General features: G+C 45.9%; 6 protein-coding genes and 1 non-coding gene across 13 annotated transcripts; 4 read left to right on the forward strand and 3 right to left on the reverse strand.

The window, feature by feature from the left end:
• The first annotated feature begins 545 nt into the window (after positions 1-545).
• rps6 (ribosomal protein S6) lies at positions 546-3,146 on the forward strand. Its single transcript, XM_057034423.1, has 6 exons — positions 546-695; positions 1,175-1,306; positions 1,665-1,875; positions 2,182-2,328; positions 2,733-2,890; positions 3,018-3,146. Exons 1-6 carry the CDS (start codon positions 690-692, stop codon positions 3,111-3,113), a joined length of 750 nt encoding a protein of 249 aa, XP_056890403.1. The 5' UTR covers positions 546-689; the 3' UTR covers positions 3,114-3,146.
• Positions 3,147-3,286: 140 nt separating this feature from the next.
• LOC130526664 (perilipin-2-like) lies at positions 3,287-4,888 on the reverse strand. Of its 5 annotated transcripts, none has more exons than XM_057034418.1 (6): positions 4,681-4,888; positions 4,417-4,606; positions 4,157-4,239; positions 3,847-4,087; positions 3,679-3,773; positions 3,287-3,491 (listed from the first exon to the last, which is right to left on the reverse strand). In XM_057034418.1, the coding sequence occupies exons 1-6, from the start codon at positions 4,702-4,704 to the stop codon at positions 3,318-3,320; spliced, it is 807 nt and encodes a 268-aa protein (XP_056890398.1). In that variant the 5' UTR covers positions 4,705-4,888; the 3' UTR covers positions 3,287-3,317. The 5 variants fall into 5 exon arrangements, with proteins under 5 accessions (XP_056890398.1, XP_056890396.1, XP_056890399.1 ...); XM_057034416.1 differs by having other exon boundaries at positions 3,679-3,776; positions 4,681-4,879; XM_057034419.1 differs by having other exon boundaries at positions 3,287-3,587; positions 3,683-3,776; positions 4,681-4,874.
• Positions 4,889-5,087: 199 nt separating this feature from the next.
• Positions 5,088-12,540, forward strand: LOC130526661 (WD40 repeat-containing protein SMU1-like). 2 transcript variants are annotated; one of them, XM_057034411.1, is made up of 12 exons: positions 5,088-5,617; positions 6,261-6,471; positions 6,555-6,707; positions 6,797-6,913; positions 6,999-7,145; positions 7,439-7,558; positions 7,651-7,767; positions 7,839-7,966; positions 9,423-9,549; positions 9,634-9,795; positions 9,981-10,133; positions 10,277-12,540. In XM_057034411.1, exons 1-12 carry the CDS (start codon positions 5,592-5,594, stop codon positions 10,373-10,375), a joined length of 1,560 nt encoding a protein of 519 aa, XP_056890391.1. In that variant the 5' UTR covers positions 5,088-5,591; the 3' UTR covers positions 10,376-12,540. The 2 variants fall into 2 exon arrangements, with proteins under 2 accessions (XP_056890391.1, XP_056890392.1); XM_057034412.1 differs by having other exon boundaries at positions 7,023-7,145.
• A 216-nt stretch (positions 12,541-12,756) lies between these two features.
• Positions 12,757-14,932, forward strand: aptx (aprataxin). Of its 2 annotated transcripts, XM_057036533.1 has the most exons (7): positions 12,757-12,976; positions 13,173-13,219; positions 13,296-13,562; positions 13,644-13,703; positions 13,806-14,032; positions 14,147-14,250; positions 14,343-14,932. In XM_057036533.1, exons 1-7 carry the CDS (start codon positions 12,847-12,849, stop codon positions 14,495-14,497), a joined length of 990 nt encoding a protein of 329 aa, XP_056892513.1. In that variant the 5' UTR covers positions 12,757-12,846; the 3' UTR covers positions 14,498-14,932. The 2 variants fall into 2 exon arrangements, with proteins under 2 accessions (XP_056892513.1, XP_056892512.1); XM_057036532.1 differs by having other exon boundaries at positions 13,296-13,703.
• On the reverse strand, positions 14,784-17,058 carry scpp1 (secretory calcium-binding phosphoprotein 1). Its single transcript, XM_057036535.1, has 9 exons — positions 16,900-17,058; positions 16,652-16,706; positions 16,444-16,494; positions 16,170-16,223; positions 16,063-16,089; positions 15,903-15,959; positions 15,780-15,815; positions 15,639-15,698; positions 14,784-15,542 (listed from the first exon to the last, which is right to left on the reverse strand). The coding sequence occupies exons 2-9, from the start codon at positions 16,703-16,705 to the stop codon at positions 15,243-15,245; spliced, it is 639 nt and encodes a 212-aa protein (XP_056892515.1). The 5' UTR covers position 16,706; positions 16,900-17,058; the 3' UTR covers positions 14,784-15,242.
• trnai-aau (transfer RNA isoleucine (anticodon AAU)) lies at positions 15,057-15,130 on the reverse strand. The gene has a single exon. It is a non-coding gene; the product is annotated as a tRNA-Ile (tRNA).
• Positions 17,059-18,666: 1,608 nt separating the features above from the next.
• On the forward strand, positions 18,667-23,746 carry sparcl1 (SPARC-like 1). The gene is made up of 11 exons (XM_057036640.1): positions 18,667-19,023; positions 19,869-19,924; positions 20,060-20,116; positions 20,201-21,202; positions 21,452-21,560; positions 21,865-21,986; positions 22,063-22,183; positions 22,251-22,387; positions 22,497-22,645; positions 23,171-23,319; positions 23,417-23,746. Exons 2-11 carry the CDS (start codon positions 19,871-19,873, stop codon positions 23,443-23,445), a joined length of 1,929 nt encoding a protein of 642 aa, XP_056892620.1. The 5' UTR covers positions 18,667-19,023; positions 19,869-19,870; the 3' UTR covers positions 23,446-23,746.
• Positions 23,747-26,816: the final 3,070 nt, after the last annotated feature.

The following is a 26,816-nucleotide window of genomic DNA, read 5'->3' on the forward strand; positions in this document are numbered from 1 at the left end:
ATTTCCATATCAACCGTTTGTATCAGTGAAAACTGCGTGGTTAATTTTAGATGCCTGTTCATCATAATCACGCTGTGTGAATAGCTCGCAATCCCCTAAATAACACAATTCCACCGATAAAAGAATATTGTACATTAAGATAAGTGGTAGCCATCTTTAATATAAAAAAACTACATGATTGTTTGTAATTCGTGTAAATTACCCAAATAAAATGAGTCTTTTACTTGTTTATACCGTCCACCAACGCTGTCTCGACTTTGATGGTTAATATCTTACTGGTTGCTCTCTGGCACCGTCATAATGTCCCCGTGTTTTGTTATTGAGCTCACTAACATTGAACATTAAATAATTAGCTTTAAATAATTGGTTTGAATTGGTCATATTGCGTGTTTAATTTTGCTTAAAAATGAAACTGTTGTGCGTCTCTTTATTCCTTCCGTGTGGCATGGACAATCTTGGGGGGGAAAAATGCCATATACTTTATCCATCTGATTCGGGTGTTTAATTTTTTTGCTGGCTTCACTTAGTTATATTCGCTGCTTCATTTGTCTAATAACTTTCAGCTTGAATTTAGTGACAAATGTACGTCGCACCAGTTCTCGCGATAACATATAGGGCCTATGTGAGATCTCGAAGCGGAAGTCCGGTCTCTTTTCCGTGGCGGACCTTCGTAGGGCCGGTTTAGCAAAATGAAGGTACAATCGTTCACTAACTGTAAATTGTTTTTTACTGGTAGTTTTAAAATAATATTAGCGGACAGTGAACGTTGTGTTCCTGAACTTTAAATCGATCAGTTCGATGTAATAGACACGGACCTGTACACAACGGATGAGGTTTGATTGTCAACGCTGCCGACTTTAGTCAGCTATTGAGCCCTAGAAACATGGCCGCCCACTGTAAAATGTGCAGAGTTAACGTTCTAGATTGCTGTGGATGTACGATTTCAGGGTTGTTCTTGGAACGCCTTTGCTTCGTCATTAGCTAGTAATCTTTCTATTTGGGTTATTTTCGTAAGTACATGTCTGTAACGACGGGGTGTACAAGTAGAAGCTAACATTAGCTCTATTCAGTAAATGTCCTTCGGCTTTAATTGTAGAAAAAACCCACAAGTTCTACCCAAACGTGTAGACCATAAATATGCAATTTCATCATTTTTTTTACTTCTTTCCTTCAGCTGAACATCTCATTCCCCGCAACTGGCTGCCAAAAGCTCATCGAAGTTGACGATGAACGTAAACTACGTACTTTCTATGAGAAACGTATGGCCACTGAGGTAGCTGCTGATCCTCTGGGAGATGAGTGGAAGGCAAGTGTCTTATTTTAAACGTGCAGTGAAGGATTTCACCTGCCAATCTTTTCAATAATCTGTTTCGTGTTGTGGCACACAAGTAGACCCTTTCTGACGAGCCTGTAGTCATTAAGGGGGGACAGTGTGTTGCTAGAGAAGCTGCAGAGCTGCATCAAAATTGGTCGGACAATATAAATGTCCGGGTATAATAGTGCCACTCTCTCAGTTAATGACTATATAGAAACTGGTCGATTGGTGCTTTCAAATGATCAACATAGGTCTCATACATAAGAATCTTAAGGCTGGGTTGCTCCATTCAAGTATGACTTGTATTCACAATGTTCCATGTTTATTGATGCACCTTTCTCTCGTCCAGGGATACGTGGTGCGCATCAGCGGAGGCAACGACAAGCAGGGTTTTCCCATGAAGCAGGGTGTGCTGACCAACGGTCGCGTGCGTCTGCTGCTTAGCAAGGGACACTCCTGCTACCGTCCCCGCAGGACTGGCGAGCGCAAGCGCAAGTCTGTCCGCGGCTGCATCGTTGATGCCAATCTCAGTGTTCTGAACTTGGTCATTGTCAAGAAAGGTACTCCTTTTGGTTTTGAAATGGTAGACGGCATGCAAAAACTAACCCCAAATACTTTACTCCTGCAACTGTTGGTGGCACATCCGTAGACCCTTTTTGATTCACCTGTAGTCATCAAGGGGGGACAGTATGTGCCAGAGTAACTGAGGAGCTGCTTACCAGATGTGACCACGTCCTGGCTCAGTGGATGGTTGAAACAGCATTGCTCTCTCATTGTATCTTCTTTGTCACTAGATGTTTAATGATATCTCTACAGGATCAGGGGAAAAAAGATGTTTTCGACTAAGCTGTTCTTGTCGTCCTCAGGCGAGAAGGATATTCCCGGTCTGACCGACACCACTGTCCCTCGCCGTCTTGGTCCCAAGAGGGCCAGCAAGATCCGCAAGCTCTTCAACCTGGCCAAGGAAGATGATGTTAGGCAGTATGTTGTGAGGAGACCCCTGAATAAAGAGGGTGAGACACTTGTGTTCTTGAACAATTCCTGATGGCAAAATGCCAAGCATTTTATTGTATTTTTTCTACACTGCAAATTTCTTTGTACCGCATACTGGTAAATTCACTTTTTCCTGGTAATTCCTGTCGTGTCTACAAAAACAATCTCTTATTGCATTCCACTTAATCAAGTGGCTATCCATCTACTCTAATTCTGTTATGGCCTTGTGCTGACTTCTGTAATGAGCATTTACCCAAATTGGGAAGAAAATAACTTCACCAGAAGTTCATTAAATTTATCTAGTATTGCAGCGTCGCAGCCATATCCTGCCGTGGCCACATCCTTTTCTGTGGCAACACTGATACAAGGCTTGACATCGAGCAGAAGAGTTATTTCCCAGTTTAAAACTGTGGTTTTCCTACAGGCAAGAAACCCAGAACTAAAGCTCCCAGGATCCAGAGACTGGTAACTCCCCGTGTGCTGCAGCACAAGCGCCGTCGCATTGCTCTTAAGAGAAAGCGCACTCAGAAGAACAAGGAGGAGGCCTCTGAATATGCCAAGCTGCTGGCCAAGAGGATGAAGGTATGATGACGTAGAGAGTTGCACTGACTCCATGGTTCATCTAGACTGAGCTGCAGAAACTTTCACTTATTGAACATGCGAAGTTTGAGGGTTCCAGATGAGTTCTGACACCTTTTGTCGCCAACAGGAGGCCAAGGAGAAGCGCCAGGAACAGATCGCCAAGAGGCGCCGCCTTTCCTCGCTGAGAGCCTCCACATCCAAATCAGAGTCCAGCCAGAAGTGAAATCCTAAAGAAAAATAAAGCCTTTTTGCTGAAGCTTTGGGTGTTTTACTTCCTGAGAAACTAGTTCAGGTCTGAGCTGGAACTACAATGATTTATTAGAGCTACTTGTTATGGCAAGAGGTTTTGCTTCAATGCTACCATGCTTAATATAAAAATGTCAAGAGTCAGATGAGTTCATGATCTTTCAGTTTTTATTACAAGTAATCAACGGTCGACACATCCTTTAACGCTGCACTCCTCCGACTTGGTCCTCAGTCCTCCGGTCGGGGGCGTAGTGTCCGGCAGCATCTGAATGGAATCCATGTAAGCTATATCTGGACCGCAGGGACGGCTCGGTTTCCTGGACCTCTGGCATCTGCTTGGTGGGTAATTTTCCATCTGAGAGATAAAGATGATGGCGGAAACCAGCTGATGATGCAGGTACTGGGGCATCTGGATGGTCCAGATCAAAGCCAACTGGCTCTTCTCAAAGCCCTGAGAGACCAGAAGTCGGTGCAAAGACCAAGAACGTGAAATCTGAGCGCAGCTCCGTCAGTTCAACTACACAATGAATTCTGGACCTCACCAACATCCTCTTGTACAACTTGGCGGCGAGTGCCAACAGTCGTTCAGGGACACTTGTGAGCGTGGTCACCTCAAACCCCTGCGCCGTCTTAATCTCTTCTGAAATCAGGAGGATGCACCTCTGGAGTGACACAGGACATCACCTCTGACACTGCATCAATCCACAGACCTTCAGTGGGAGGAAGCATTCGGTCCACAAGTGCCTCCGACATGGCGAGTGCAGAGTCGACTCCCGCAGCGGCCGCAGCGATGGCTCTGTCGACCAGAGGCTGTCCAGCTCGGTCCTGAGCCACCTCCAGCCTGACCATCAGCCAGGCCACCCCCATGTTTACACAGTCTGCAGATCCGTGCGCTGCAACGCTCGCCGCGTCCTGGATTTCCGCTACCTTGTCCTTGGCAGTCGCAACCACCTGGGGGCAAAGATGAACATCAGGAAGTCGCTCTGTCTGCTGGGAATCGCACCGAGTGTCACAAGTCACCTGCTCGGTGGTCGCGAGAAGCATCGGGAACACGGCCTCCAACCAGTCCAGGCCTTTGCATGCAACCTCATTAGCAATGGAAACTGGCAAGAAAACGTCAGAAAAGTGGTTTTCCAATAATCCGTGATCAGGCTTGGCCTTCCAAAACTCATCCAACCACCACCCGGGGAATGGTCCAAATATTTTAGTAACACCTTAATCAAAGTTACAAAAATACAGACTTTTGAGGGCCATGTCCAGTCTGGTATCCCAGTACTCACCGTGGGGCTGTAGTTTATCCACGACGGGTGAAAGCACCACGGTCACGCATCTCTCCAGGCCCTCGCACACGCACCTCAGGCGGGGGTGGCTGCACTTGGTGCCGCTGTAGACGACTGAGAGCTTAGTGCGAGCCGAAGCCACCAGAGGCAGCGCGGCCAGCCTGTCAGCCGCATTCGGTCTCCTCTGGAGCTTCACAGAGACCAAACAATTGATCTTAAAAATCGGCACGAGGCCGAGAAGAAGTCACCTGTACCGTAACGCACCTGGTTGCTGTTGCCAATTGGCATGTTCTTCGAGAAGATCGGGCAAAACAACAAAGGAATCCCCTCTAAACAAAAGTTATCTTGACAAAGAGGATCCTTTCTGGATAATTAAGCCGAAACCGCCGCTTTACAGGGACACGCTCACGTGGCGACGCTGCGTCACGGCAATTAGTGCGCACCTGAGCTGAAGATGCTCACGAGCCCCCACCTGTTGGCGCGAGTTAACGCAGTTAATGACGTGGATAGTTGTTGTTCTGGTAAAGCACCCACGTCTGTCTCAAACAGATTTTATTGAATTACCCGCACCTGCACGCAGAGGTGACCTTCTGAGCGACAATACGACCTCAGAGGTCACGTGTCTCTCTCTCAGCCCACCGATCTGGGAACCCAACTGTCACGAGTCCATCTCGGGCGCATATTATTGCAGCTTCACCGAAACCACCTCAACAGGTTTGCGTTTCCCCTAAAGTGACAGCATGGGGTTAATGCGGGGATGTGCGGGATATTCTAAATATGCTCCCATATCGGCGCGCGTACTAATGAGCACTCGTCCCGCACGGTGGAGACTGAAGGCGAGCACGCTCTGAGCCACGAGGGTCTGTCCGTGGTGCTGATGCGGCTGCCTGCTGCCTCCGCAGCGTCTCAGCGCGCGGACGCGCCTCCCGCACGCAACGTGCCAGCAGTCGCATCCGTGCATGGCCACGCGTCACGGACCGGGGGAGGGCTGCCGCTGATGATGACGGGGGTGGGTTTAAAACGACTTTGCAGGAGGGCACGGTCACAAATTTGGGAGGCACGTGCAGGGGGCGGTACCCTGTACACGGGCGTCACGTGGCTCTAGCGAGCGCCGAGCTCGATCCGAACCGCCTCAGCATCAGTCCAGTGCGGCAAGAGCCAGAGACAACATCAGCATGGCTACAGAGATGGAGCCCACCGAGTAAGTCCTCTCTTCTTACCTTATCTTCTCTCTTTGGAGGGGTAAGATGATAAAATGATGACGAGACCACCTGTGGGATTAGAAACTGCGCACATGGGGTTTTTGTTCAGTCTAAAAGTTATGGCAACACTTGTTTGTTCATGAAATCAAACGAACTCTGCCTTGTTTTTTTAAAAAGTGCGGTGTAAATTAAAAAAAAAAAAAGATATTAAAGGTGTACCTTAAAGAAAAATGCGTTATCATTAGCGTTATCAAAAACGTCGGAACCTTGGGTGCGGGTTTCTGACGCACTATAATTATTAATGTTGGATTAATTGTCTCCGACGATTTAAAAGAAAAGATGTTATTCTCCCCATTCGACTGACAAAAAGCCTCCGTTGGCATGGCGAACAATGATTAGTGCGTAAAGAGGGGCGCGACTGGCACGTTCGCTTTTAGTTTTCTTCAGCAAAAGCGCATGTTGCTCTTTACCAGTGATGTCACTCCTGCACCCGCTGTTTCGTTTCTGGAGTAAAGTGTAAAACCACAAAAGTGCCAATGCGACGCTGCGCTGCAGAGAGGAGGGGGTCCACGGGGGTGCCTGCGCGTTCTGTTGTGATCGAGAACATCGCTCAGCTTGGGTAACCTGACCTTCCTCCTCCAGCGTGATCCGCCTGATAATGCAGTACCTGAAGGAGAACAACCTCTACAGAACGCTGACCACCTTACAGGAGGAAACGACTCTGTCGTTAAACACCGTGGAGAGCCTGGACAGCTTCATAGCAGATATTAACTGTGGCCACTGGGACTCTGTCCTGATGGCCATCGAGTCCCTGAAGTTACCCGACAGCACTCTTATCGATCTCTACGAGCAGGTAAAGCGTTGTTTGAGCCAGGAGGTGCATTTTCTCACCTCCCGAGATTTAAAGTTGGTAACATCTGCCGGGTTCCTCGACAGGTCGTGATGGAGCTGATTGAAATGAGGGAGGTGGGAGCAGCTCGCTCACTCCTCAGACAAACAGACCCCATGATCATGCTGAAACAGACGCAGCCACAGCGCTACCTCCACCTGGAGAACCTGCTGACATGCTCCTACTTTGACCCTCTTGAAGTATGGCAGTGAATAAAAACAACACATCTGAACCCCCGTAAGCATTTCTTTTTTTAAAGAAAATAAATATTCCGTTCTTCTCTCGGCAGGCGTACCCAAAGGGCAGCAGCAAGGAGAAGCGGCGCCTGGCGATAGCAGAGACTCTTGTGAGGGAAGTCAGCGTCGTGCCTCCTTCTCGCCTCATGGGGCTCCTGGAGCAAGTCAGCGTGAGTGTGCCGATCCCTCGAAATTCAGACATACTACCTTATACATTTTGGCTGTCTTGTTAATCTGATACTGATGAATCAACAGTACCGTCATCCCTGTTCCAAACAGTCTATGAAGATACAGCCGCATTCGGATCAGCTCTCTCCAGAAATGACCATCGACGTATCAGCCAACAAGAACAGACACATGGAGAAAGAGACCTTCCCCACACAACTGTACCGTCACATCAAGGTAGAGCCATCACAGTTTCCCTGCATCATAGAGGTCATAAAAACGGAATATTTGTGGTGGCGTAAGGGGGGTACACACGCACACACATACCTGAGGGCACTTGTTTCAATGTCTGGCTGTGCCTTCTTCACGTCCATCCAGATGGAGCTTCATGCTTGTCCCTGTTTGCCTCCACCCAAGGTTATAGTGGTCACAGTGATAACTGACGTCAGACTGCAGCAACAACAGCTAACGTGTGTGTTTGATGACAGTTTTACAACCCCTGTGTTGTTGCCGTGTCTCATGAACTGCAGTTTGGGAGGCGGTCACATGTGGAGTGCGCCCGCTTCTCTCCGGACGGGAGGTACTTGATCACTGGCTCGGTGGATGGTTTCATCGAGGTGTGGAACTTCGTCACTGGAAAAATTAGCAAGGTGAGTCTCTTTTACACCCACGCACCGTTAAATAATCCCTGTTTTTAACTGCAAATCCTTAAGCAAAAGCTGCTTCTGGCGCTGTGTGTCAGGATTTGAAGTATCAGGCCCAGGAAAGCTTCATGATGATGGATGATGCTGTGCTGTGCATGTGCTTCAGCCAGGATGCAGAGCTGCTGGCAACTGGAGCTCAGAATGGCAAAATAAAGGTGTGACATTTCTTCACTGTCCCCTACTGTTGTGTAGCTCTGTTTGAAATGAACCCTGTGTTCTTGGTAAGGTGTGGACGATACAGAGCGGCTTATGCCTGCGCAGATTTGAGCATGCCCACAACAAAGGAGTGACCTGCCTGAGCTTCTCCAAGGACAGCAACCAGATCCTGAGTGCATCCTTTAACCAGAGCATCAGGTGGGGTTGAGCGCGAGCACGCACCATCACCTACTGCCGGGTAGACGAGCACGTTCGCTCTAACCAAATACTGAAGCAGCGTGTTGAGGTATTTGAGTATTAAATGGTGAGAGTAGGATTAAGGCACCCTTGCGTGTAACAGCAGCTCACACCCAGAATCCGCTGCTTCCAGATGCACATGCAGGGGTTGCGTAATAAGGAAGTATTGCTAATCACACATTTAAGAGCCAGCCTCTCTTAAATCCCCCTGATTTTCACCTCTTGTTGTACACTGATGCGCTGTCTATAGATTCTACACGCTCTACATAAGTGAATAAACAGAGATAAAACATACATTAAGACAACGGTCATTAGATGTAGAGGGCTGAGGTCTTCCATAGTTTAAAGGCTGCCATGGCAACAAGCCGACACTGCTGAACTCTGTTGGAAACCCAGCAGATGGAGCGTGAAGGATGAAGCCAGGTAAGGTCTCCAGGTAACTCCTCCACTCTTACCACGTGTCCCCATGGCGACGTGGCGAGGGGCAAGATGCCGGGTGGACACCATAGGAAAGGCTGTATATGCCCCAGGAATGGCACCACCCCGGCCCCCCAGGGCCACAAACTGGCAACCTTGCTGCTATATCATAATCATTCACAGGCAATGGTGACAAAATAAGGGTTTAAAATAGCAGAAATACAACAAACAGCACAGCGCCTCCATCCATGTCAATACCACACACAAAAAATCACCGATTGTTCAGACAAACACCTCCTGGGATTGATTTCTCTCTCTTTCACACACTCACGCATGCACACGCGCGTGCAGGGGGTAAATATTTATTCCCGAGGCGTGTGGGCTGAGCTCCTCCACTCTGATGGAAGCACATGTGCTGCGTGGGTGTAACTGGGAAACCATGTGCTCAGGCACAAAGATGCAACGTGTTCCTCCACTTGCAATTCCACGCGACCGATACGCAGATTCATCCTCCCAGACAAGGAATGAATCAGCGAGCGTGAGCTGTTTTGTCACGGTTCAGCTAAACTGCACTCCAGTCAGTCCACAGGAGCTAAAAATAGCACATCCCACTGCTTCCCCCTGTTATTCAGTTTGTATTGAGATTCTAAACATTCGCACATTTACAGATTTCCCTAAAATAGAATTGAAAAGTCAAATATATATTAGCTAGTTTAGCCTTTTTGTAGTAAATGGCACATTAGATATCGTCATGGAGCTAATCATATTGTTCAGTCAATCAGTTGTTTTCTTAACTAACCTTAAAATAAGGTTTTAGTGGAACGTCTATAAGAAGAGGTAAAGAATTGTTGCATGATTATTTTGTTTGATTGTAAATTTAAACTACAGTCGGGCCTTTGCAACTTTACAACAGAGTATTCTTGTGTATTTATTCCTGCCGTAAAGTTGGAGCTACATAAATTTCAGAATTATTGAAGGCCATTTTTAATGTGATTTTCAGGATACACGAACTGAGATCAGGCAAGACGTTAAAGGAGCTAACGGGACATTTGTCGTTTGTAAATGATGCGTATTTCACTCAAGATGGACGTCACATCATCAGTGCCTCAGCTGATGGCACAGTGAAGGTACACTCCTGGCGTTTTGGTGTCATTTACTACTGTTGTGGCGCTAGAACGACTCTCATATGTGCATATTTTGTTCTGTTTAAGATCTGGAACACAAATTCCTGGGAATGCATCCACACTCACAAGTCTGTGTCCCGGGCATCAGAAGTCCCGGTCAACAACGTGATTCCCCTCCCTCAACACCCAGAGCACTTTGTGGTCTGTAACCACTCCAACACGGTGGTTGTCCTGAACATGCGCGGTCAGGTGAGACGCCTTTCACATATGGTGACTGAGTGAATCGTATACAAACCTTCGCATAAAGTTTTGCACATGGATTATTTTTAAAAATCCAAAGTTATAGTTATAAGAGGACGCTTGACTGGCACCCTCCTAGTCGAAGGCCCTTGTGGCAACAACAAAGTCCAAATTGTGGCGCTCCTCTTCCTCAGACTGTGAAGACGTTCAGCTCTGGCAGGCAGGAGGGAGCTGAGTTTGTGTGCAGCACCGTGTCACCCCGCGGAGAGTGGATTTACTGTGTGGGGGAAGACTTAGTGCTGTACTGCTTCAATTACAAGACGGGGAAGCTGCAGAAAACGCTGACGGTGAGCATTAAATCCGGGAGCACCAGGCGCGCTTTACTGAAGGATTCATAAAATAAGGCTAATGTACTAACATTCCTTCAAAATGAGTCGTAGAGGAAGGAAATAAAGACACATGTGCGTGTGCTGATCTATTGCATCTCCAGGTTCATGAGAAAGAAGTCATCGGCATCACCCACCACCCACACGAGAACCTGATCGCTACGTACAGCGAGGACGGCCTCCTGAGGTTATGGAAACCTTAGAGCGTCGCCAGCATCCCCTATGGAGGACCCAGGGAGCCGTACACATGGTTAAAATGCAGTTCTTTCAGTTTATGCAACTATTGGGGACCTAGCACAGATATGATCAACATTTATTCCCATGTATGTGTTGACGTTATGGTATTTCATGTGCAAGAATCATAAGAACACATCAAGTGTGTGGTGCTGTTTGTAAGTGATCTTACAAAACCTGCTTAGACTGGGGGCCTACGGAAAAGGGCCCCCAGACAAACCAACAAGGCAGCACATTTATGGATGTGTGGTGTCAATTAACCTATTGACGTACTACATAATTTGGGAGGATTTCATAACTCCAAATTCTTTTAGAAACAGATGGGGGAGGGGTGTCCTCTGACACCCTGCAGGTAGAGTAAGAAGCTGTGATGGTGGGTGGTACAAAGATGCATAAATAGTCTGCAGTTCCCCACCAAGATCTGTCGATACCCATGCATAATATGGTTGGTATATTATTCTCCTAATAGGCAGCTAAAAACATAACGTCCATTTTGAAGGTCACGTCTAAGCATGTGAGAAAGAAAAAGTAATTATTTTATGGTAAAGATCTCGCAGCTTTGCCCATCAAACCAGAATGACACGGCAGCTGTTTATCATGCCGTTAGTGCATTTTTAAAATGTTAAATATTCTGTTTTTTTACTACCTAAAAGACTGAATTCTAATGACGGGGAAACTGTAATACTCCAGTTGTTTTACAGCTTCCATTGTAAAACAAGTCTTAGAGCATTTATCGCCCCCTTGTGGAGATATTAATCTATGTCTGTTAATATGAAGTTTAGCAAGTGAAAGATAAAAAATGATCTCCAAAATTCATAAAGTTACTGATGACATATTCCCTTCATGTTTTATTTTTTATTTGTTTTTGGATCTTTTCCATTTTCAAAATAACAGGAAAGGTAAGGGGCCCAGAGCGAAAGTTTGTACCCTTCATAGTGAGTAGCTAGTAGCGCCCCCTCTGGCCACTATCGCAGCAAAGTACTTTTTGTAGCAGCCAAGAGTTTTTCAGGTCTCATTTGAGGGATTTTCCTTCGTTCTTACTCACAAAAGTCTTCCAGTTCTGTGTGATTCTTAGGCAAGAACCTTCAGGTGGACCACTGTTTATTTAGAGGTATGTTTAGGATCCAGAATTTTTTTCTCTCTTTGTTCACCAAAATTCCAAAAGTTTGCCAGATCTTTCTGGAAGTCTTCTGCAGTCAAATGGAGGTTCTGGCTTTTCTAACAATAATATGTGCAGTTCCCTTACTCCCACTGCTCCTGTTAACTACCAATTCCCAATAACCTTCCTAACGGAGGAAAGAGCGCCTGAAAAGGCTGCTATCTCTTCTCCTCTGAGACCTCACGTTTTCTTTTCCCTATTTTACTCTAATAGTAAACAAAACAACGTCAATACACCAATATTGCTTAAAATGTTGGAAATCGTGTTTCACATTTAACTTTATGCTTTTTGGAGATGGTTTTAGTTGGACAGAGCTGCTTAGCTGTTCACATTAACAGAGATCTTTATCAGAGGTGCCATTGGGCTAAAATGAGCTCTTTAATAAATTAGGAAATCATTTCTAGATAATTGCTCTATGGTGATTTGATTACATGCCTTGCAGCACTCTCTAGGTCCTCCATACAGCACACACATGTGGATCCAACCTCATCAGTGCAGTTTGAATCCCCATTTTAATCTCTTCTGTCTGCATTAGACATGAAATTGCATGACTGTGAACAGTGGTGAACATTCAAACATTTTGAATAATTAACTGCCTCTTCTTTGACTATAAATGGTATCAGGTACTATATGTTTCAGGTTTGTTTTACAAAACTTTTGTTACAATGATATAATAGTCATGGTAAATGTGTGGTTTAGTCCATTGCATGCTACCTCAACAATGGCCAAATATGTAGTATTTTGTTTTTGTTAAAATGTGCATGTTGACTGAAGATAAACCACAGATTTTAAATGGACCATAATCAGTCTTTGTGCAGTCCACATTGACCAGAATTTATTTTTAATTAGCATTATAAATATCCATCTACTGTAACTTGAGAGATGATGTTTGCATCTTGACTATATTTGCATTCATTTTGTATATTATACCACGTGTATCTGTTAAAAAATTAACAAATAAAAGTCAAAAACCATCATAGTTGTCAGTTTATGAGACTGTTGTATATTTTACAAGTGAAACCCTAAATGTTTAGTGTCAGTTTGAATTTGAGCATTTGAGATATACTTACAAAATAAATTAAAAACAATATCAAAATATGCTGCTATTTTCACACCTTTTATAAAGACAGACGACGAAACTGGTTGCGAAAGTAAATTAAAAGGAAAAACAATTCTGACGCGATGACGTAGAATGCGTGCGACGGACGTCGCCAAAACAAGCTGTGGGCTGCACGAGTTTTGCAGCTTTGTTATACGGTTAAGTGGCACAAACATGTCAAAATGCCACTTTGCTGGCTTATCAGTGTAGAGGGGAATCATAAACCTATTCTACTGCCTCACCTACAAGCAGTTGTCCTGGGTCGAGGTCCAGAAACGACTATTAAAGACAAGAAATGTTCCCGAGAACAAGGTAACATATCTCACTTTGTCGCACCTCTTGGACAGTAGCTAATAGCATGATACATTATATATACATTTAGGTGTATATTTACATTCTATCACAACAGACATTTTTAGATATGTCCATAGATTTTGTATTATTTATTGTAAAAGCTACTGTGATCATATCAAGACATACTAACCTGTGCAACGATCCCCTTTTAAAGTTGAACTGCAAGCAGAGTGCAACAAAGGATATGTCAAAGTCAAACAGGTGAGCAACTTACCTGGACTTGTGTGTAAGCCTGTAACTCATTATTTACCAAATTCTTCTACCAAACTCTTTCTAGCTGGGTTTGAACCCCACTTCCATAGATTCTTTGGTGGTTGGTAAAGACAGTGTGTCCAAAATGAAGCCTGGGCAGCAGCTTTATATTGTCAATCAGCTCTACCCATACACTGTCCAGTTCAAGGAAGATCTCTCTGGCAGCACTAAAAGATCAAGAGAGGCAGTTTCAGAGACCAGACACAATGACAAAGAGGAGCCCTGTAGGAAATCATCCAAACAGGGAGAGGTTTCTGTTTCAGTCAGCCACAAGGAAGCTCCAAAAATGAGTGTAAGAAGCAATGTCCACTTTTCTCTACTATCTATCCTCTTGTCTGGACTCCTGTCTGAGGGTGTTGGTAAAATGTTGCAGGGAAGCGTTGGACACTGGAACCTAGGTCTGAAGGCCTCAATGCAAGACCCAGAGATGCAGGTAAATCTCTAAAAAGGGGATTTTTCTGTGATTTGATGTCCAACGATCTGAATCACATTTGCTTGACTTCATTGTCAGTTAGAAACATTTTTTCCCCCCTAGGTATACAAGGATGATAAAGTAGTTGTAATTAAGGACAAATATCCTAAAGCTCGCTACCACTGGCTAGTTCTGCCATGGCACTCCATTTCCAGTTTGAAGGCCTTGCGTAAGGAGCACTGTGACCTGGTGAAACACATGCAGCAGGTCGCTGAGCAGATGATTCGGCAGTGTCCAGATGCAAGCACACTACGTTTCCGTTCAGGGTACCATGCAATCCCTAGTATGAGGTAAAGATAAACTAGATGTGATGATTTAAATGATCCGTTGTCCATGTCCGACCCTGTGCTTGGCACGCATTTGAAATCAAGATGTTAAAACTAACATGTTGTTTTCTATTACAGCCATGTACACCTCCATGTAATCAGCCAAGACTTTGACTCTCCTTGTTTAAAGAACAAAAAACACTGGAATTCTTTCACGACTGATTACTTCATTGAGTCTCAAGGTAAAGGAGAGTACTACGTTTCCAGACTGTCAAATTTTGTAGTTAGTCTTAATTTATGTTCACTTTTTTCTTTTCTTTTTTATAATTTTCAGCGGTTATTCAGATGCTTGAAACAGATGGCAGCATTTCCATCAAAGAAGGAGCCACAGAGTTGTTAAAATTACCTCTCCGGTGTCACGTATGCCGCAAAGAGTTTTCCACCATACCAGCACTGAAGCAACACCTAAATTCCCACTTTCCCAGTTAGGCGAGTGTCTTCAAAGCTGACATAATGTTAAAAATGTTTGGGTTTCCCCCCCCCAATAGTAGCCTCATTTATAGTTTTTATTTTACCTGTGAAATTTTCAGGACACCTTCAGTTTGTTTTCTATTCTTTTGACATTAGAAGGGTCATTAGTGTGGAGATACCTCTGGCAGAGTGGATTATTTTACATCTTGAAACTGTATTAATCTACTTGGTGTGTTGATGTCAAAAGAGTCCCCTGTATTTACAAACTCAGGATGATGAAAATAACCAGCACACCACAAGTACATATCATTTCACTAACACAATAAAAATTTAATTTTGACAGACTTAAAATGATGTTATCCTGAACAAATGTTGTTCTAGACAGTTTATATTGACAATATTGTATTACAAATGTGCCACGTATTAATAAAAACACAGTTGATAAATGGCAAATGCTGAGCTGTTCCTTATGTCAACCACAATATCAAAGTTTACACTTCTTTTTTTTATATATTATATCAGGAAATCCCAGCAAGAAAACCAGCATTTAATTCCCATCTGAAACAACTAAAGGTAATGGCCCGTACGGGGATCGAACCCGCGACCTTGGCGTTATTAGCACCACGCTCTAACCAACTGAGCTAACCGGCCACGTGCAGGCCCGCAAGTCTTTCATTTTTCGAATTTCTGAGGCGGAATATATTATCCCGAGCTTTCCAGACAGGTTCCGTACAGATGTTACAGTTAGGTTCCTGGGGGTCCATCATCTCCTGAGTTGCAACTCCCTCTCGCCGTCATCCGGGGCCATCAGGTTGTCCACCGCGTAGAGCCCGTTGTCTCCGATCCCCTGGAAGAAATACTCGTCGCTCTCGCAGCTTTCGGTTGCGTTCACGCAGTCGGCGATGTTGATTCGTCCCGTCTCGTTGCTCTCGCTGCTCTCACTGGTTTCACTGGTTTCACTGGTGCTCTCGCTGCTGTCGCTGGTCGTCTCAGCAGTGGTGGTCTCCACCGTTGGAGCCTCGGTGCTCTCCTCCAGGTTGTCTGGAATCACCTCAATCAAATTCTGAAAATAATAATAAAAAGAATACTGCGTCGGCCAGATCTCTCTGAAACTGGGCATGGCTGGATTTCAGGTTGAGGGGGAACTTGATCATCTCACCTTCCGGACATTCTCCTCACTCCCCATACTGTCATCTCTGGTTTCCCCCATAGAGTTTGACTGTGGACACAATAGTGTCCATATCATAAGAAACAATGTAGCACATGTAAATCATGAGTTGCTGAAAGTAGCCAGACTTACATTCTCATCTGATTCACTGTCACTCTCTTCTGATGTCTGTGGAAGGGTGCAAGAAACGTGATTAATCTGCATCACTGAAGTTATCTGAGCATTTAGATCTCTGTGTGCAATAGTGGCACCCACATTGTCCTCTGATGTCGATTCTACCGATTCGGATGATTCTGATGATGTTTCTGGGCTCTGCAAAGACACATGTTTGATAAATCAAATGTAAACACTTTAAAAAGTTCTGGTCAACAGCTGATTGGGTGGTGAAGACCCCAGATATTCATGCACAACTTGCCTGGTTGGTCGTGTTTTCCTCAGAACTCTGCAGTAGAGAGACATGACAACAAGTTAGAAGGTTGAAGATCACGACAGTTTCCTCGTTCGGGGAGAAAAGATTGTTACCTGAAGCTCAGTTGTGTCATTTTCCGCCGACTGTGAGACAGAAACGCTCAACACCTGGTGAAAAAATCAGGAAAAAAACCCAACAATCACAAACCACAATATATTTAATTATGCTCCACGGGTGCCTAAACAACAATTATCACGTTCTTTGAACGGCTTGTTGTCATCCACCCCACAGACAGTCCAGACAGTAAACAACAGCCTGTCAGAACAGCTGCATCAGTTCTGTGGTTCTGTGTAAACATTGGGGTGTGAGACGAAGTGCAGAACCCACCAGGTCCGAGTCCTCCTCCGTAGTCTCCGAAGCAGTGCTGTCATATGAAATCTGTCAGGAAGGAGGTAAAAGATCAGGATGGTGGGATTTTATGGAAAAATTAGACCCATTCAGACACTTCTCCTTACGAACGCGCAGGAACCAAGGCTGTTTTGGCGTGTTAAATGGAGGAAAACACCATTATTAAGAAGATGTTTCATTTACTTACTGGGTTTGCCAAAAGGGCTCCAATCAGGCAAACTGTTATTATGAAAGTCTTCATTCTGGTAAAGAGGCACAGTATGAGCGGCCGCTGTTAATATTTGACATTTTAGACATTAAAAGACATTTAAAGGAAATTCAGAACGACCCCATTATTACGTAATTGAGGCTGTTTCCATGGAAACTAAACACCAACCAGCGCGAACGAAGATCATCGCAAGAAAAGTTACAATAAGTCGGTATAAGATAAAATACCTGTCGACCAATTACAGCCTGACTGTCCTTATGTACTGGGAGAAGAGTCAAACCAGTGTCTGTGTCGCCGAAGTCCCAGTTTGAGGAAAATGCTGCAGGGAACTCCAAAGATGGCTCTATATAAGTCGCCCTGCCACCGAGCTGCTGCATCACTTCCTTCCGCTTCTCTCTCTCTCTCTATCCAAGGCTTTTTTTTTTTAGGATGGCAAAAAACAAACACAATGTGGCAAGATAATTACACACACACACACACACACACACACACACACACACACACACGGTTCCATTCAGACATACTGTAAATTTCCTCCGCCCCCTCTCCAGTCTTGAGTGAACTACAGCCCAGCGTAGTAAACCACAGGGTTTGTGGCCTGCTGGAAAACAAACTCACCCACTGAGAGAAACGGCGGCCCAGACGTGGTCACGCTTCCTGCGACCTTCTCTTCTCTTTTCTTTCTTTATAAAAAAAAATGTAAAGAGACTCTACGGCGCGCTGTCTGCCCCATCAATAGTCTCATTGATCAGTTATGGGGACCAGAGGGCCTTGCTCTTGTTCTATATTCCCCTTAAGTACCTTTTAAAGTAGAAAAACCCTTTGATGCACAAGCATGCAGAGAAAATAAGATTATGGGATGTGGACAAATGTAAATATCAGCATCCTGGTTCTTTTTTAAACTGTTCCATGCAGTTACTAAAACAACCCTTTCTCTTTGAAAACCATTCACAGTAGAAAATAAAGACTCATGCATTTCCTCTCTTGAGCTCATAGCTGCTTCCTGGAAGTCCATACACGGTCATCGCTAAAATAGGAAGACAGAATTCCTTGTTTGAGCTCTCTGTGCATTGGAACCACGCGGAGGAAGCATGTAATTAGCCTGGATCCACGCCAGTCTGGAGCTGTTTGCTAAAACCACAGCCACCCGTTGTTGGAAGCTGCAGCTTTGGAGCAGGGCAGGAGCGAAGAGCGGATGATTGATGCTTGTTATTGCCCCGTCTGGAACGTGACGGCATCCACCCTCCTTTCATTTCTAATGGTGCACGGGCCAGTTCGGAACCCCTGGACGCTTACAGCAGATGTGATGGCCACAGACCATCATGACCGTGGGTTTTGGTCACAGCCTGGCTAAATACGGTGTCTCACCCTCAGCTGTGGGCAGAATGTAAAACTATACAGGAACACTGGTAATATACATTGACTATATGTTGCGCCTTGACTTCCTGCCTTGTGTTTCACTGACCCTTCTCATGTAGACAGATGACCTCTGATGGCCTCCGCAGGCGGTTCTGCCACGGTCATGTCATGATTTATTTTTTTTTTGGTCTGTGGAGTGAGGATTTGGGGAGATTTGGGGGCCTGGATGGCATTTGTGATATTTGGTGGTGGACTGGGAATGCCATTGCAATAGAAATTGGGCAATATTTGTGTGGGTGGAACATGTCAAATTAAAAATCCACAAAGGAATGCAGACCAAAAGGTTTCCCAGCAAAACATTGCACAGTTGCAAGATGCTTACTGGATGGTGCTTGTTTAGTGCTCAAAGCTGTCAAAGCTACACCGAAAATTACACATCACTGATTACATCCAATCTCTGCAAAATATATACGTATAATTCCTCAAATGGTGCTGTACATTTTGGATCATTAGAGTTTTATTTAAAAAAAAAAAACGTATTCCAAAATGTGAGAAAATATGTTGATATTTTAAATATATTTATTTCCTCTATGCTCGCCATAAGGTGAATTGACATAGTGACATCTAGCGGTCAAATGTGTGCACTACACGAATGTTTAGGGACCGCTCAGACATTATATATTTTAATAAATAGCTTTAATCTTTTAATTTTCCACGTCATTTGTGATACTTTTATTCATGTTATTTATCAGAATATATAACTTTTGACAGATCTCTTTGTGTCCCCTTTGTGGTCCAAAGACCCTCCCAAAGGCTGAAAAAGACCCTGACCCTCTGTATGTGTGTGTGTGTGAGTGCATGGGTGTGTGTGTGTGTGTGCATTGGGAGCCTTGTCTCCAATACAAAAGGACATCATCTCCGCAGGTTCATACCACGCTCACTGCTTTAGTTTGTGCAGGATTCTCATATCTTTTTGCATCTGCCAGCTTCAGGTAACAAAACATTTAGACTTTTTCCATTTAATTTTAAGACAAAACCTAAAACTATTGAGAATAAAAATTACTGTCAGTCTTCATATTGATATTTATAATTGAAGTATTTGTTCAGATCATCAGGAAAGCACAACTATTACTGCACTCTTTGATATCAGAAAGTAATGCTTGGTAAAATGAAAAAAAATATTAATACTACTGACAGACAATATAGTCATTTTTATTCTATTCTGCATTTTAATGTAAATGACATAGAGATAGTTGTTTCATAATTAAAAGTTGTTTCATAATTAACTTTTTAACTGATCATAGACCAGTTTTCCTTAATGTTACGGAAGTTTAACATTGTGTTTTAGGGTGAAATCAGTTTCTATCTCTCTTTATCGCTCTCTCTGTCACACACACACACACACACACACCACACACACACACACACACACACACACACACACACACACACAAATATTTTGGCATGCTTTGGAACAGAGCGCTGAGCTTTTCTTCCGCCGTGCAGGAAGACAAAACGTTTGTGGATTTAACATTTTTCCAGTCTGCTAGCTTCTGATGTTTACTTTAGCTCTGAATGTGACTTTGGCGAGAAAGAGAGAGATAGAGAGAGGGATGGAGAGAGAGAGAGAGGAAGAGAGAGAGGGAGAGAGAGAGGCATTTTCAGAGACAGTAACCTTGACAACAGTCAGGGTCATTGGCAACACATAACATTATCTATTTTACATTGAAACTTTTGTTCACATCTTTAAGTCAAATAAAGAATCTCTTGTCTGTTACCAGCCTTTTCTTAACCTGTTTTTTTCCCACCACATGAGCCCATTATCATTGTGTTCCAGGTATGAGGGCCTGCTGCGTGTTTCTGTACTTACTAGCGGCAACATTTGCCCTTTCTGTGAGTGGGAACATTTTTAAAACATCCCTTTCAATTGATTAACTTAGCCTTTAGATGTATTTTCATGTCACATATTGATGTATTAAAGCTGCAAATTAACAGATGTCCATAATTTATTCCCCCCAATATATCAAGGTTAAAAGCAAACCTCATGGCAAACATCATAAGACTCTAAATGTGGCCAAAGACAAGGTGGTGTATAACTGTAAATGATTTATAAAAGCTAGCAGCGCCTTCACATGGTTAAATAAATGTGTCTTCTGATTCTTGATTAAGGATATTATTGCAGAGGAGGCTAATGAGCCACAGGCTTTGCCTACGCTCCTTCCATTGGGGGAGAGCGGCACTGAACAGGAAGTCGAGGATCTGAGTTCCGAAGACAATGCTAATGCTAATAAGGAAATTAGAGGCATTAAGATGCCGAAAAGGAGCAGCAAAACCGAAGCAGTCCTGATGAGCGATGAAGAACTGACAGAGCTCCTAAAGAAGGAAGAGCAGGAGGTGGAAGAAAGAGAGCTAGAAGAGGAGGAGGAAGCGGAGGTGGAGGAAGGCAAGGAACAGTCTGTTGAGATCAGCGAAGACTCCGAGAAGATGTTGAACGACCAGCTAGACAGGGAAGATGCTGAAGAGGGGACAGATGAGGACGGGGAGGATGCTGAGATGCTGGATAAAGAAGAGATAGATGTTGAAATGATGCCACTTGAGAGAAAGGTGGAAAAAGTGGCCCAAACCGACGAGCAAGGAGCGCTGTTTGAGGAAAGCGACGGCAGCGCCGAGTCCGAGATCCCGGCTGACCTCGACTACGCTGCCGACAGCGGACTCTTACAAGCTCTGCACACGCTAACTCCTGCAAAACACCCAAACAGCCAGTTGCTCCCGGAAACAGAAGGTAATGAGCAGAAAACCAGCGAGGAAGAGCTGCCGGCGGCCTCAGACGACTCTGCCGAGGCAGCAGACGGCGGAGAAATGTCTGAACACGACGAGGACCAACAGGCCACGTCTAAAGACGAGCAGGGCCAGGAATTAGACGGGGTCACTCCAGACCCGAAGGAGAGCGCCGATGTCCCAATGTCTAAGTTGGGCGGAAAGGAGGAAGAGAAAAGCAGACGTCACTCAAAGAGAAAAACAAAAAAGCAGCAGAGGAACCACATGGTGGGGAAACACTTTCCTCAGAGCGAACAACCGCAGTCTGGACAGGAACAGAGTCAACAGGAGTCTGAGAGCAGCAGCGCTGAAAACACAGGCTCCAAGGCCAAGAGGAGGAGGGCAGGGAAATGGGTAATGGAGCTTTGTGCTATGTCTCTGCTGATACTGTGCTTCTTCAGCCCAGAACCTTCACCGGCCACTCTCAGAACGGTGATCTGTAGTTCTGGAGAATCATCAGATAAGTGAACACTTCCCAAAGGCAGAATTTAGTTTTAAAACGTGATTTTTCACCCACGTTCTCACTTGAAGTTGCTGAAATAAAGGCAAACCCATCAAGAACATGTCATTTTCAAATGTCACATCTATGTTTCTTTCCCCCAGGGTTCCATAGTCGGGATGAATCCAGTGCAGATTAGAGCCACGGTCGATCTTTACCCCAGCACCAGGTCCGCTCTTGCTGGTCACGTGCATCACCCAGAAGCTCCTGCTGGTTGGTGGACTCACTCTCCCAACATTCCCACAGAGGAATCCGCTGACTGGCTCGGTTTTTTTCCGAAGGGTTCCACATGGAGCGTCTCATCACTACCAAAACAGGCTTAGGCAGTGAATAAGAGCGACCAAGTCGAATTCGATCCCTGTTCAAACCAAAGGGGTGGGGGGGGGACGTAGGAATGTAGAGGACTGACACGCATCTTTCACCTTATTACACTCCAATTACACTCGTTCCTTAAAGGCAGCACAACACCCCAAGAGTACAGCTCGGGAGTCATTGCCATGTGGTTCCCTGTTTTTAGATCCGTGCACCAACTTCCCCTGTAAGCGTGGAAAGACGTGCAAACTCGATGCCGACAATAAGCCGGGGTGTGTGTGCCAACAGGCGTCGGAATGTCCCCCCAGCGTGAACGACTTCGACAGTGTAAGTACAGAGGAGGATGCTGTCGGGCGGGCGACTTTCGCCGCTGCTCCCCGTCATCCTGTCCTTCCTGCCGCAGGTGTGCGGGACGGACAACAAGACGTACGACTCGTCCTGTCAGCTCTTTGCGGCTAAATGTAACCTGGAGGGCACAAAGAGGGGACACAGGCTCCACCTGGACTACACCGGCCCGTGCAAACGTGAGCCTCAGGTGCTGTGTCGTTTTAAGGTGCTGGCACAACGCTGACGCTTCTCTCCGTCCGTCAGTCATTCCCTCGTGCTTGGACGCCGAGCTGGTCCAGTTCCCTCTGCGGATGCGCGACTGGCTGAAAAACGTGCTGCTGCAGCTCTACGAGCACGACTCCGCCACCCCTGGCTTCCTCACCGCCAAACAGCGTTTCAAAGTAACACACGTGAACACCGCAGCCCTTGAAACGGTCGCCCGGGCAGAAAAACCCCCTAAAGTCTGTGGGAAAAGGTCAATAAGAACATTTGCTCCCCTCTGTCCCGCAGGTGAAGAAAATCTTTGAGAGCGAGAGGAGACTGCATGCCGGGAATCACTCGGCTGAGCTGCTGGCGCAGGACTTTGAGAAGAACTACAACATGTACATCTACCCAGTACATTGGCAGTTCGCCCAGCTGGACCAGCACCCATCTGACAGGTGCGCCTCATACGTGTCCCTCCACAGTCCCCAGGACGGAGCCGGCGTCCCTTCCTTGGCTGCCAAATCCAGAGCATTTTTTAAAATACAAGGCCCTTAGAGGCCAAGCTGGAGAAGCTGGTAGCATCTCTCTCCCTCTGGGTGTCTCTCTACAGGTATCGCTGACCCCATAGTTGCCCACTGACCTCTGACCCCGCTGACCCAGTTTTCGTCTTCAGTACAATCCCTCTCCTTCTCTCCTCCCCTCCTCCTTCACCCGAGTTTCCTACGAACCAGCCTGGTCCTGCTCAAGGTTTCCTCCTGTTAAAAGGGAGGTTTTCCCGACACCTGCTTGTTCGGGGGGTGGGGATGGGGGGTGGTGGGGGTGGGAGGGGTCTCTGGGTTACTGTGAAGCACTTACACAAGATCTTGATTGTTACAGAGAGTCAATAAATAAAGTTGGATTGAATTGGATTGTTAAAAGATTAAAGACATCGGTGGTGGGACCAGACCCTGCCTGTGGCCTTAACCTGTCCTGTCCTCCAGGTTCTTGTCGCACTCGGAGCTCGCTCCACTTCGAGTCCCTCTGGTGCCGATGGAACACTGCACCTCCCGCTTTTTCCAAGAGTGCGACGCTGACAAGGACAAACAGGTCTCCTTTAAAGAGTGGACTTCCTGTTTTGGCATAAGGAACGGTGAGAGCATGTCTTTGCACGAAACAATCGCTCTACCCTCAGGAAGCATCACCTGACCCACACTGCCATTTTCTGATGCCTATGTTTGTCTCCGCAGAGGACATGGACGTCAACCAGTTATTCTGAGCTTCGTTTTGTTCCTCGTCTCTTGGCGGCGGCGGAGAGAAGCCACCCTCAACTCTGTAAATGTGGAAAGACGCTTTACATCTGCATCTGTTGAGAGTTTCCGTGATTCAGTTTTAAATAGATTGTAAGGATGAGTTACACGTAGCTGGTTATGTTCCGCACCGGGAACGTCGACTACCAGGGGAAAAAAGTGTAGCAATTAATGACCAAAAGAACTTTGATTGTAGTTGTTTTTGTATGTTAAAGCCAATAAAACACAGTTTTGTATTGTTAGAAAACATAAAAGCAGATTGTAGCTCAACCAGGTTATTTTTATTTTTTGTGGCATCTTATAATTCATTAAAAACAGCGAGTGACGCGAGCGACGCCGTGACGCTCGTTCTTGTTAATCACAATTTGTTCTGTTGACCGTCAGAAGATTTCATGTTTCCTTGGGCTGAAATAAAGCTCTTGGGTCATGATGTCGGAACCTGGGCCCGGAGAAACGACAACACGGCCAAAACACGGTGGCTAATACCTGGTTTACCGCTTAATCCCCAACACTGACGCCCACAAAGCACTAAAATAGCCGTGATTACGATGACTTGCTGTTTTGATGATAAAGTAGCGAAGGCGGATTGGCCCGCCGTTGGTCGCCGGCCAACGCGGCGCTGCCTATTTAAGCGAGGCGAAGGTGCCCGACGACCACCTGCTGTGAGCGCCAACATGTTCTGCACGCTGTGGCTTGTGTTTCAGGCCTGGGCTGTTGCCGTGGAGGGGGGGGTGTTTTCAGCCAGCGCCGAGGCGCTCGCCAAGCTGGCCGCAAACAGCAACGGAGCGGCGGCCGGGACCGGGACCCAATCCAATGCTGAACAACTTTCAGTACGACTCATCCAACTGGGTGGGTCGTTTTTCATCCAGCCGGTCGGGACGCAAGTAGGTCGGGTACCGCTAATCCCTGTCGGAACAGTCCAGCGAGACGGGACCTTTGCCGTGGGACAGCCAGACAATCTCAACCTGCAGGAGCTGTTGGCTCAGGGCGCCGCGGGGGGGAAGGTCACACTCTTTCCTGTTTTGCCACAAGGAACCGCCGGTGGAGACCCGCAGGCTGCCCCCCTGAATCCCGACCTGTTCCCAGCAGCCACATTGAGCAACCAGCCACGGTCGGGTGCCACCGCCAGACCGCCGGGGTTCCAGCGCTTGGCTGAGACTCCCATCAGGAGGAGGCGTTCGCCTGAGCTGCTGACTGAGGAGGAGGAAGAGGAAGAGGCCTCTGGGATGGACACGGACGAAGACTTAATCGAATGAGGGCCCCTGAGGACGTCCCAAAACGAACTGGTGTCAAGAGTAGCTGCATAATATACGTTTCTTCTTCTATACTGTAATCAATAAACGCCTGTCCTGGCCAAGTCAACCAGGCAATGCTGAGTCGTTATTCTTCCATATCACCGAATCGTGAATCTTCCCACTGTGCGACATCAAACCACAGAAATCTGCTGATATGACACATTTATTTATTTTTTTCCCTGCCATAGACGAAATAAACCAAATGTCTATTTACTTTGGAGCAGCTCGCAGCGCTGTGATTCAGCTGTCTGGATCTAAAAATAGCCCAGACAGATTGCAGTGGATCGGTGCGACTAACCTTAACAGACGGATCCCTGGGTGTAAACCTGCAGAGATCTACGCATCACAAACACGCGCTAATGTGTTCTCGCTGTTGCGGACCGAACGAGGACTTTTGATTCGTGTCGCTAAGCTGGCAAACAGGAAGAAATGTGACTTAATTACGATGATGACAGTGTGTATTCAGCACAAAGCTGCAGCCCAGACTGCCACCGAGGGTGTTTACCTTGTCTGCGCAGTCAGCAACAGGAAAAAAAACCCCCAACAAACTTTCCTAGACAACCTCAATATGTGACCACGCACCCAGCTAGCCTCACTCGCGGTCGCTGCCTTTGCAGTTGTGAGTTGTTCTTGCGTTTGAAGGCAGCATTTGGAGCCTTTCACACCTTCTCCCTTAACGTTCGACCAGTTTTCTGCACATGGATCTGCTTTTGCGCGTCTCTCTGCCGTATTTGGACGTTTTTCTGCTTTTCGTAAACAGTATTCTGTCTGCGAGAGGCCGGTTCGGCGTAAACCCGATTGTTTTCACGCCTCCTCCGTCGTTTCATGCTGATGTCAGTTGTTTGCCTCCCGCTGACCACAGTCCACAATATTTAGACGCATCGCAAGCTGGATTCTATTCAGAAGCTCCCAAAAGCCTCCACAAAACCGACGCATGACCTCTGCTGTTGTGCTGAAAATAGGACTTCTCATGATGTCGAGATGAGGAAATAGACTTGAACAAGTTAATGCTGATGTTTGCTGGTTGCGACAGTCAGCGCTGGCGTCTCATTCACCTTGCAAATGTGAGACAAACATCAAAATGTCCTCGAAACTGATTTGGCAGATTGGTCGTTGGGTCCCGACTCCAGCGTGGGGCCCCAATAAACTTGCCCTGTGCTCCGGAGCTCTATTTGGTGGCGCTCTGGATTTAATTCCCTGTATTGTATGTCGAGGCAGACATTAGCCTCTCGCCAAACCTGCTTCTATGTTGCGAAATTGATGCTCTGCTAATGTTGCAAACAATCGCATGCAATAAAGTTTAATCCACAGTTGTCTGACTGAACAGTCCCACCTGCAGCCTCAGAGTCTGATACACGTGGGACCCTTTCCCAAAGAAGGATGTCCATGTCCACCACACTGCTGGATTTGAGTGTTCACTGCCTGTTCACTTTCAATTAAAAATGACTGTAATTGAATTTTTTCCAACTCCAATAAAATCTGTTATATTTTGAACTCCAGTCAGACTAATGAAAACTGATTTTCACAGCTCTGCTAGATTAAACCTGCTCTTGTCCCTGTCACTATAGGTGCCAAGATACAGCTGTTGTGGCAACGGGTTGTAATTGTCTACATGTTCCACATATACCTAAACTATAGTTATATTCTGATTTGAGAATAGAGGTGATTCATACTCAAAGGGTCTGCCAGTGTCTCCCTGTGAAACCAGTTAAAAGAAGTTCCTCGACCAGTTAATTATGAGCCAATGCTGCCCCCTACAGGGGTGGAGTGGAAATACACCCACTCATCCAGCTCGAGTGAGGAAGAAGTAACGATTTAATCTGCTTTAATTTGGTTCAAGTCACTGTTGCTGCTGCAGGAGAAGGTTTGACTACATCAAGCCAGGTGTGGATACCTGGGATGAGTTTATGACCACCAGAGTGTTCACTGATACAATGACCTAAAGCCTTTATGTCTCACCTCTGTGACATCACTGTGCTTCAGTATTTTGCCCACTGTCCTCAACATTAGTCAGCAAACGCACAACAGCCATTATCTGAAGAATA

Source organism: Takifugu flavidus, chromosome 6 (assembly GCF_003711565.1).
Source record: "Takifugu flavidus isolate HTHZ2018 chromosome 6, ASM371156v2, whole genome shotgun sequence".
Lineage (NCBI taxonomy): Eukaryota > Metazoa > Chordata > Actinopteri > Tetraodontiformes > Tetraodontidae > Takifugu > Takifugu flavidus.

Coding starts and splice junctions, on each gene's coding strand:
- rps6 (XM_057034423.1), top strand. Junction 1,307..1,664: donor CTCTGGGAGATGAGTGGAAG/GCAAGTGTCTTA, acceptor TCTCTCGTCCAG/GGATACGTGGTGCGCATCAG. Junction 1,876..2,181: donor CTTGGTCATTGTCAAGAAAG/GTACTCCTTTTG, acceptor TGTCGTCCTCAG/GCGAGAAGGATATTCCCGGT.
- LOC130526664 (XM_057034414.1), bottom strand. CDS start 4,704: ATGCCAATTGGCAACAGCAACCAG. Junction 4,240..4,416: donor GGATAAACTACAGCCCCACG/GTGAGTACTGGG, acceptor TTTTCTTGCCAG/TTTCCATTGCTAATGAGGTT. Junction 3,777..3,846: donor AATGCTTCCTCCCACTGAAG/GTCTGTGGATTG, acceptor TCCTGATTTCAG/AAGAGATTAAGACGGCGCAG.
- LOC130526661 (XM_057034411.1), top strand. CDS start 5,592: ATGGCTACAGAGATGGAGCCCACCGA. Junction 6,708..6,796: donor CCTACTTTGACCCTCTTGAA/GTATGGCAGTGA, acceptor TTCTCTCGGCAG/GCGTACCCAAAGGGCAGCAG. Junction 9,550..9,633: donor CAGCTGATGGCACAGTGAAG/GTACACTCCTGG, acceptor GTTCTGTTTAAG/ATCTGGAACACAAATTCCTG.
- aptx (XM_057036532.1), top strand. CDS start 12,847: ATGCCACTTTGCTGGCTTATCAGTGTAGAGGGGAATCATAAACCTATT. Junction 14,033..14,146: donor CATGCAATCCCTAGTATGAG/GTAAAGATAAAC, acceptor TTTCTATTACAG/CCATGTACACCTCCATGTAA. Junction 14,251..14,342: donor TTACTTCATTGAGTCTCAAG/GTAAAGGAGAGT, acceptor TATAATTTTCAG/CGGTTATTCAGATGCTTGAA.
- scpp1 (XM_057036535.1), bottom strand. CDS start 16,705: ATGAAGACTTTCATAATAACAGTTTGCCTGATTGGAGCCCTTTTGGCA. Junction 16,090..16,169: donor ATGACACAACTGAGCTTCAG/GTAACAATCTTT, acceptor TCTCTACTGCAG/AGTTCTGAGGAAAACACGAC. Junction 15,816..15,902: donor AATCGACATCAGAGGACAAT/GTGGGTGCCACT, acceptor ACCCTTCCACAG/ACATCAGAAGAGAGTGACAG.
- sparcl1 (XM_057036640.1), top strand. CDS start 19,871: ATGAGGGCCTGCTGCGTGTTTCTGTACTTACTAGCGGCAACATTTGCC. Junction 22,184..22,250: donor CTACACCGGCCCGTGCAAAC/GTGAGCCTCAGG, acceptor TCCGTCCGTCAG/TCATTCCCTCGTGCTTGGAC. Junction 22,646..23,170: donor GACCAGCACCCATCTGACAG/GTGCGCCTCATA, acceptor CCTGTCCTCCAG/GTTCTTGTCGCACTCGGAGC.